Below are 10,343 nucleotides of genomic sequence, written 5' to 3' on the forward strand. Positions count from 1 at the left end.
TTGTTTTAGTTATAAGCTTTCATTAATTTTTTAATGCTTCCTACTAGTAAATAACTGTTAAAAAAACCACTTGTTTCCACTAAAATCAATAATTTCCTCAGTTTGAAATTTTATGTCTCTAGCAATAAAACAAATAATTTTTTATAAAAACTTGTAAAAAACTTGAAGTAGCAATGTTGCATAATGAAAACCTGTTAACATATAATTGACTCTTTTTGCGATGCAATTACCACTGCCATGTAAACAAGGGCTTTCTTCAAAGATTTTTGTATGAAGACACAATTCTCATCACATCTGATCAAGGTTCTTAAAGCTTGCCATCTGCCAAATTTCATTTCATATGCCATCTGTATAAAAGCTTGACATCAGCCAAAAAACTTCTGGATATTTGAAAACTTGCTAGTTTTAAGGCTTCAAGTGTAAAAAAGCTAATTTATATATCATAAAGCTGGCAAAACCAAATGAAGTTGTTATTCATAAGCTCTGAGTAGAATTACCTTAAATAGTGTCAATTTCGCTTATTTTTAGCGATAATGCAACAAAAAACTTCTAAAGGTACTTTAAGCTGATTCGAAGAGTCAGGTAGGTTTAGCTTTGACTCTCAAGAAAGAATAATCAGCTTTCACATGAAGGGTGTTCAGTGTAATATTCAGTCATATCAGAGATTAATAGAAGTACCGGTCATACTCACATCTTGAGGAAACTTGTAAAAATTTTATGGAAGTTTCAGACTAACACAGTTCAAAATGTTTAAGATTTAGATTGACGCTTCCTACTGGAAAAGTAACAGATGAAGAAAACAATTTTATATCGGTCAAATTTAATTTTTGACATATTTTAATATTTTATGTATCTAGTGCAGCAATAAGTGTACAGTTTTAAAAATATTGTGCTGCAAAACCAAACACATTCAAAATTAAATTTATTTGCTAAATTGGTTCTTCTGCCTTCCCAACCTGATAGCAGTGACAATCTACAAGCCATAGAAACATCAGTTTTAATGCTTTTTCGTAAAAATGTGATAGGCTTAAGCTCTGGCAAAACAAAATTTATGGTTATTTTAAATGCCTCTCTTACTGCTAAGCTGCTCTCGCATTTTTGGTTTTATCTCTCAAGCGACAGGTTGGCAAATTTGTTGCTATGAATCTTTCAAATCAGAATTTTGAGAAAGGAATATATTCTTTGCCAGACGAGAATGTTGACTCCAAACTGTCAAACAACTTGTCAAGGAACAGCTCCGAAGAAGAGTGTGGTTGCTACTTATTTACAGAGACTGAACTTCGTATTATCACTGGAATTCTGATTATGCAGTCAACATTGGGAGTAGTACTTAACATAATTACTATACTAGCTATCAGCTTTGGTAAAAAGACAGGAAGGAAAGTCAAACTTCAACTGATAAACCTTGCTGTTGCTGATTGTCTGATGGCTTTATTTGTTGTTCCTGGTTACACTTATGTAGATCAGTTATTCCTTTCAACAAGTTTGCAGTGTAAACTTTATTTCTTCACATACCAAGTGACGGTACATGCAGGACTGAATTGCAATGCAGTTATCAGTATAGAAAGAGCATTTATTGTATTATTCCCATTGTATGAAAAACGTTATAGAAAAGTACATAAAATATGTGTGATAGTTTTTATCTGGCTGTGTACAACTTTAGCAGAAATAGAACAGCTTTTGGATCAAGAGTTGATTGAACTTAATGACTATGGCCATGAATACGGGTACTGTAGTGGAACAGACTCATCTTCACATTATTACTTGAATATGTTAATAAGGTTTATAGTACCAGTTTCTGTTATTTTCATCTCCTATACAGCCATATTGCTAAAGCTATGCTTAAGAAGATGGAATAGCTTAATTGCAAACACTTCAACTGACCAGCACAGAGCGTCGCAAAAGGTTAGAAATGCTAGTCCTGCGTTTTCTCTGTAATGAAACATCAAGTGCAACAGTGGTGGCTAATTTTTCCAAATTGTTTCCAGTCTTCATTTTTCCAGAACAACTGTGATCGCAATCAGATTTATTTTTTAGAGCTATATCTGATGGAAGCCAATTTTTAGTAATCGCCTAACAGCAAGATGTCATCTATATTACTCTATATGCAAATATATATATATATATATGTATATATATATATATATATATACACATATATATATATATATATATATATATATATATATACACACATATATATACACACATATATGTACACACATATATATTTATGTAAGTATATATCTATATACATGTATTTATATATGTAAGAGGTATATATATATATATATGTAAGAAGTATATACTTCTTTGCAATAATATATACTGCAAAGAGACTTGTCCTGCAAAATGTTTGTGCAGGGAAACTATATTAAAAACAAATAAGACGACTGATAGTGTTTTCAAACCATGTAAATTTAAAAATTCATAACTTTCAGCGGCGTATATGTTTTAATAACGTACAGTGGAACCTCGGTTCTCAAACATACTGCATCTTATTCCAGAAGGTTGTTGAAACCGAGTTGTTTGTGATCGGAAATAATTTATCCTATTAGAATAAATATATGTAAGTTTTAATTTATTCCAAAGCGAGAAGACAACTTTGGTGATATATTTTCTCAACATTTTACACCATAAACTGTATGGTATACTGCATACTATAAATAAAAATGGGTGGATATAAATTGTGTTTATCTGTAATAAAAAGGTTTTCTATTTTTAATGAATGGAAAAAAAGAAAAGGTTTTGTATGCTTTACTCTTAAAACATCAAAAACATTAGAGGCCAAGATACAATACAAAAATCTCAAAGAATTGACAATTAAACAGCAAAAGTTGCAACAGATCAGTGAATTCAAAAGCTGTTGGAAAAAGGGACAGCAGTGGCATGTTTACTTTACATTTTTGAAGGAGAATTTTCTTCCAAAATAATTTAGGTTGACTCGACTGGAGAGTTTATCTCCCTAACGAGGTTTGTCAGTAAAAGATATGTCGTCCTAGACGGTTCCTCCCGTTTTGCAAAGACTTTATGACACGTAAACTGCCTGTCCGTTTGTTAAAAAATGTTTTCATGCTTTTTTGGAGCATGTCGAATTCTAATGTGCATGCTCTGGTTTGGTCAAGAACTGAATTTATTTTCAAGTTCTGCGATGAAGAAATTTCCGAATCTTTTGTTGAAAACTGAGTTGGTCAAGAACCAAACATTGCGAGAACCGAAGTTTCATTGAAAACAATTAGTACACGATTTGCCAAATTTTAATTTCGTGGGAATCTACTTCTTGTATAGTTGATACCATTTTGTTAAAAATAAATTAACCCTAGTGCGACAAAGACCACAAAACAGCATCTTTCATAGAGCTAAAAGCAGTGGTAAAATTTGAATTAATACATTGTTTTTGTGTGAAAACGGGAAAGTATGTATATGTTATGTAGTGTGTGTTGATTTATCACAAGATATTTTGTGGTCTCATGGTTAGAGAATCGAATAGCAAACTTGTAATTGCTTTCTATGTGAGTTCAAATCTAGCGCAATGGAAATTTTTAATTCCAAGGTTCTAATAGCTACACGTATTATATCTGGACAATCAAAATGACGAGTACACAAACTTTGAGAAATATAAGCATGTACCCTAGAACACTTATGTATTCGCGGCATCTAACTTTCGCATTTTCGCGGCAACATACTCTCGCGAAAATTTCATGAGCGAAACTAAACTATCATAACGAACGAGCGAAAACGCGAAATTAATTGGCTTTGTTCATTGATATTCACAATAAAATCGTCATATTAGAAATGCAGGCATGTTTCGTGTGTGGTTGGCTCATTGGGTAATTTTTGCTAAACTCATTATAGCTAATACACCGACTGAGCAGCATGGCGAAACAAATTAAGAGAGTAAGTGTTTTTGGAAAAGCCTAGACAAATTAGGAAGATGATGATATTAGTTTAGTCATTGAATTTGTAACTGATGAGAATGACAGTCTAATAGGGAAAGTCATAAAATTGAATAATAATTATTGTGGTGATGAATTTTATTACCAGCCAAAAGCAATAACAACCTGGAGCCATGGCCACCGCGTGCTATAAATACTTGAATTCTAATATCGGTACCACATAAGTCACTACGGCAGGGACCTTGATGTCATTGATAGTCCAGAAAACAAATGGCAGCAAGCGATCAAATTGTATTATTGATATCGCCTACACATTTCTACCTGTGGTTCACAAATAAAAACTATCGTACTTTTCGGACTATTAGCGGCTAATTTTTTCTGATGATTTGAGCTATGCGGCTTATATAAGGGTGCGGCTAATCTGTGGCTTTTTCTTTAACCGCTGGGGCGCACTAACAGGAATCTCCAATTAGTGGCTTCTAGCGGTGAAAGAAAATACGAAACAATGCCTCACGGTACTGTCCCGTTAGGCACTAAGTTAAAAAGCGTCGGATAATACGAAACGGTGCCGTTCTCCACTGTTCCGTTTTATACAGGAAATTTGCTGCCACGTTAAAAAGCATAGTCCTTAGTTCTGCGGCCTATTCAAAGGTGCGGCTTATGTATTGTTTTATTATCGTTTATTGGAAAATAAAGCAGATGCAGCTTATATAGAGGTGCGTTTTATAGTCTGAAAAGTACTGTAGTCCCAAATTAAAAAATATTTCGTACCAGTGACCTGGACCTGAGGAATCTAATGATGTTTGTTCCACTGCATTTATTTTTACATTACTATATTTTCGCACTCATCAGAGCTGCGAAATTAAGTTGCAGCGAAATTTTACTCTGTATGCTACTCACGAAACTAAATATTAGCGAAATATAAGTGTCCTAGGGTATATAGATAGTTCATATAGGCCTATATGAATATGTTGTGCTATAATCACAATTCGATAAAATTAAAATTCAGCATGATTACTACAGCACTGGAGTTATTAATTAAAAGTTGTATAATCCAATGGAAAAAATGATGCAAATGTGATTAAGGAAACCTTTCATGCATGCAGAAGTTTTGATGTTCAAATTGCTAGTCTGTTTTATGTAGATATTTTTTACAAAGTTCGTATCAATAATAATTTTTTGAAAAGCAAAGGCAAAATGTTAATATTGTGAAATTTTATAATTACCAGTACTTTTTCAGTGTATATACTTCTCAAAAAACTGATTACAACTGAGCTGTTTTGTAGTAACTAGAGGGGTTCATAGTTTTGTCTCTATTAATCTTTTATTTAGCTGAGACTTCCTTATGAACATCATCAAATTATCATGTATATTAATAGTAATTAAATTCTTTAAAATTTTGAAAAGAGTTCAAGAGAGTAACATCATTAAATTACAAGAGATAGGTTAGATTGCTCACTATAAACAATAAACATGGAAATAAAATTTTTCAGTACCGCTAGAGCTTAGAAAGGCTACTTAGTATAAATAAATAGTCATGTAAAAGTTTATTTATCTAGAAAAACAAAATGAGTTGCCTCACATGCTTCGGCAAATATATTATTTGTTTCTAGTTCGCTGTAAAAGTTTGAAATGTTTTTCTAACAACTTGTTGATTTTAGGAAAAAACGATCACAAACATCTATTTTAATGCAAGCTAGTAGATAAACTGACACAGTAATTTTTGCTTCATTCATACCTGATCAATAAGAAAAAATTATCTTTAACTGCCAAAAAACAAGAAAACATACTTTCTGCTTAAAAATGAGGTTTTCATAGTTTTTAACATTGATTTAGCCTCTGAGTCAATTTTACAGGTGTATCTTGAATACATCTAGTGTAAATATGTTTTAGGTTCTTATCATGCTGGCCGTTGACGCACTGCTGACTCTAATCACATGGCTGCCTTTCAACATATTCCTAGTCTTTGATAGCGAACCTTTACTTGACAAAAACGCATCACGATACTTAATTACTGAAGTAACTCTCTATATGCTGATGGGCACAAACGCCTTCTCTACTCCAGTTGTCTATTTCATCTTCAGCAAGAACTTCAGGGTGAGTCAGTATTCATAGTAAAAGTTCATTTTTGTAAGATTTTTATAACTGGTAATAGGCAGTGTGTGGTTTACCACTTGCGAAATTTGAATATAAGTTTTACCACAATACTAAGCTTGTGGCACCAACTAGAACTAAAAATAATTTTACCATACAGTAGGAGTCTTACACTCTATGTAAGATACTACAATTTTTATGTTGAATCTGAATAAAGGTTGTAGAAAAATGAGGAAACAAACCACATACAATTTTTTTTATTAACACTAAAAGCAATATAGAAAATGCAAGCGGATGCAGCAAAATTTGTGCAGATATTCAAGTATTAAAGTGAGTTAGGAGCTTTGCATATAATGTTTAATTAGTATGCATTGATGTGAAACATTATTCATCTAACAGAAAAACAAACTTGATTCGCTTCGGCTATCAAAGTCGGTGCTAGCCAATGAAATGGCATTGTCTTATCATTCATACTGACCACATTTGCAAAAGGTTTTAGCGGGGTGCTTCGTGGTAAGCTAAATTACGCTGTGGTTACGTTTGCAAATTATTTTTGAGGCTTTGATGCATTAGCCAGATGCCATTCTTGTACACTGAAAAAAGCAGGTACAGTAATACTTCAACTTACGAGTGCTCTAACGTACAAGAAACTTGAGATACGAGCCAGCTTTTAAGCAAGTTTTAGCACTAACATACGAGCAATGTTTGAGACACGAGCACGCTAGTCAGTTGCAAAGTATGCCGGAGGTGTTTTATGAGAACAGCATCACTCTATATTTTTCAACTACTCAGGTTATACTTTTGTACCGTGTTTTCTGTGCGCAATTTTCAGTGCAAAACTACATGTATGTGAATTAAAAGTATGGTGCGTAGACCGAAAATTTGCCAGTAAAATGAAAGATAATGGAAAGAAAAAGCAAATGATAACAATTGATATTAAACGGAAAATTATTGTAAAATATGCGAAATGTGTATACGTGATTGATCTAGCTCAGCAATATGACAGAAATACATCTACAATTATCAAACCGAAGGGTTATATTCAGAGCATTTAGTTTGCAAAAGGACTAACCATAATGCGTTTCTAAACGACGCCGCGATCTTCACGACCGCTGATGGAGAGACTGCTCAGGCATTGGATAAAAGATAAACAATTGGCCGGTGACAGCGTAAACAATGTGCGTGAAACGATGTTTCAATAAAGGCGAAAAGGCCTATGTGAAAAGGCCGGTGCTGTCTATAAAAATTATAAAAATAGACTTTCGGACAAGTTGGCTAGTGGTCGTGCATTAACCCTTTGTGATGACACCAGTGTTCGTTCTAATCGCAACACGTTGAAAGAGCGACAGAGGCAAACGTCCTTAGATAGGTTTATCTTAAAACGGCCGGCTTGTCGTGAAAGCGAAAACAAAGCAAAAACTAGCTAACCAGCGAGAAACTTCCAACTATGAACGCCAAAGAAATTTTAATTACGAAAAATGAAAGTTTGCTTTTAGGTTTGCTTTTAAGTTTGTTTTTTAAGACTTTGATAAAATCCAAATTTATCAAATTCAACTGTTGTAATGCAAAATAACACTTATATCTCCCTCCCTGGCAAATGCTAGCGTTAGCTGCTACTGTATGTATTTAACTTTACCTTTTTAATTAATCACATTTCCTTGCATTGTTTTTTATTTGTTGCTTTTTGAAAGCATGTGGTAAGTTAGGTCAATAACCAACATGCTTTTTCTGTTACAATATCTTGTTTTGAGTGTTTTATTTGCATTTTTAGAGTATAGAAACCAATTAATATATATTTAATTTTTCTATATATAAATAAATTGCACCAACATGCGAGTAAATCGACATACGAGCTCAGTCTCGGAGCGCATTAAGCTCGTAAGTCGAAGTATGACTGTAATTAAATATAAAAAGTTTATATACTCAGGTTCAGTTGGCTGATGGATTAAGAAGCGAGCTTTATTGCTTTGATAACCTAACCTAATAGAAAACCCGTTCCCTCACAATCAGTAGGGCCAAAGGCTAAACCTACTTGAACTTTAACCGCATTTACTCTGTGTACACATACTTTCTAAAAACAGACTTGTATTTCAGCTTGAGCATAAACTTAGCTTGAAAAAGTGTGATTGACAGTCAAATTAATTTGCTATCAAATGTAACATAAATGGTAAGTTTTAAATTACCGACTTTTTCTGTTTTTTGTGTAGTATGTAATAAGTGACAGTGCAAAAACAATTATCTACATTCAGCCGCTGAGCTAACATTATTCTAAAAATTAATAAAAGCCATTCGAACCATAGCAGTTTTGCTCACCGAGTAATTGTGTTTAAATCAGATCTCAGTTGTAAATATTTCTTCAAAACCGTGTAGCTTGAAAGAATATTTGCAGAATGTGAAATTGGCCTGTAAAAATTTGATGTTTCTGCTATTTTTGGTAAATGAAGCTGTTTTACTCATTGAGATTTTCTAAGGGGTTAAAGATTTCGAGTCATTTTGAAAGGTCAGGCGTTTTATGCCAAAATACTAAGTCATGTAATTGAATTTTTCAGCATCTTAGACTGTGTGCGCTATTTAGAGCATATGTATTTTAAGAGAACCACATCAACAATAAGAACTGGCTTTTCATTCATCTTCAAATATTGGGTCTATTTTGAGTTTTTCTAGAGCTGTAACTGAAGTTATTAGCTGCAAGTTATGATCACAGGTATGTTAGCTCTTAGGCACACTCGCAGGTAATGTAAATGTTTTAGATAGACTATTTTGCAAAAAAAACTAAAAAATTTTTCAAACTTCATAGACCACTTCACTTCACTAGATATTTAAGGCATTCTATTTACTCATGGATAAAAGGTCGTGTGGTGCAACTTAAAAACCATTAATCCTACATTTTATGTCATGAAATAGAAATAAAAATCGATTTTATGTTTTAAAAATTCCTTGTTGGTATTTTTGATATATTGCTAGCTAAGCTAGCAATATATAAGGCTGAAATGGCTAGCTAATCTAGCAATGTATAAGGCTGAAATGGCTAGCTAAGCTAGCAATGTGTAAGGCTGAAATGAAAATTACTCTTTTTATTGATGTGATGCATTTCGCGGCGTGATGTCACATTACTGTGTAAAATAAAATTGGTGAATACTAAATCAATTAAACATGAGCGTAGAGAATGAACGTGTAATCTATATTATATGGTACATATAATACATATATAACATCGAATAGAACATAAATTATATCAAATATATATAAACAATATATATATATATTTTTATATATAACTTCTTAGATAATTAGATATTGTTCTTATCTTTTGTTAGCTACTGTCAGTTTCTTGCTTGCGCAATCATCAAGCTGTACTTGTCAGCATTTGGGTTGAAATCTACAGTTTGATGAATGAACCAAGATCTCGGTCTTGCATAGAGATTTAAAACCTGATGATTGCATAAACAAGAAACTGAAAGTATATGACAAAATATCAGTGCACTAACTAATTATCTACTAGTTTATACTTCTCCATTCTTTGTTGAGCACTGTGATTTTTGCTGTAGGTATTTCAAATTTCAACATATACATAATATATATATACATGTATATATATATATATATATATATCACTGTGTTTTGCAGCATGATGTTGTTCTACTGTGTAACCGAACCTTGATAAAGACCAAATCAATTAAACCACAAATAAGAGCAGAATTGAAAGACTCGGACGAAGAGGCTACTCCAAGTTCGCAGAGCACTGGATTGTCTGACAAAGCTGTTTAAATGTTAAACACAACTGAAGGGTACGGGCAATTGACTAACATTGTTGATGATGCTAGTAAATGTACTAGTATTCAATTCATATATGTATATATTAGTTCAATCACAAATTTTTTTTTAAAGTTAAAAAAGAGTTTTAAAAGTGAGAAAAAATATTTATTCAAGATTTAATTTGGATTTACTAAGTACTCTTCAGATTAAAGGATATTATTGGCGTTGTCATATTTGGGGTTATTCATACATGTATATGAAAAGTAGATATTTGCTTCCACCAAAACTCTGTCTTTTAATAAAAACATCAACTTTTCAATGTTCCATTCTGTAAAACACAAGCATCTATAGCGAAAAGTATAATGCTCAATACACACTTATCACATATTTCATTGTTAAAGCCTGTTGTCCTGACACAAGTAAGCAACAGAATAAGTTTTTTTGAAGGTTTGTCATAGCCAAATGGCTGCGGTAAGCTCTAGTCTGAGACGTTTGCCAGATGACTTTGTGTGATAGATGTTTTCAATTTGGCAAAACTGGCCCTCTCACCAAATTGTATCATGAATACTTCTTAGCAAAGTATATGGCTACATCGTA

The 10,343-nt window shown here is 32.7% G+C and overlaps 1 protein-coding gene across 1 annotated transcript; it reads left to right on the forward strand.

Moving 5' to 3' along the window:
- The first annotated feature begins 1,133 nt into the window (after positions 1-1,133).
- Positions 1,134-10,094, forward strand: LOC137400171 (rhodopsin-like). Its single transcript, XM_068086489.1, has 3 exons — positions 1,134-1,905; positions 5,790-5,993; positions 9,618-10,094. The coding sequence occupies exons 1-3, from the start codon at positions 1,141-1,143 to the stop codon at positions 9,756-9,758; spliced, it is 1,110 nt and encodes a 369-aa protein (XP_067942590.1). The 5' UTR covers positions 1,134-1,140; the 3' UTR covers positions 9,759-10,094.
- Positions 10,095-10,343: the final 249 nt, after the last annotated feature.

Source organism: Watersipora subatra, chromosome 7 (assembly GCF_963576615.1).
Source record: "Watersipora subatra chromosome 7, tzWatSuba1.1, whole genome shotgun sequence".
Taxonomy (NCBI): Eukaryota; Metazoa; Bryozoa; class Gymnolaemata; order Cheilostomatida; family Watersiporidae; genus Watersipora; species Watersipora subatra.

Coding starts and splice junctions, on each gene's coding strand:
- LOC137400171 (XM_068086489.1), top strand. CDS start 1,141: ATGAATCTTTCAAATCAGAATTTTGAGAAAGGAATATATTCTTTGCCA. Junction 1,906..5,789: donor AGCACAGAGCGTCGCAAAAG/GTTAGAAATGCT, acceptor AATATGTTTTAG/GTTCTTATCATGCTGGCCGT. Junction 5,994..9,617: donor TCTTCAGCAAGAACTTCAGG/GTGAGTCAGTAT, acceptor TGTGTTTTGCAG/CATGATGTTGTTCTACTGTG.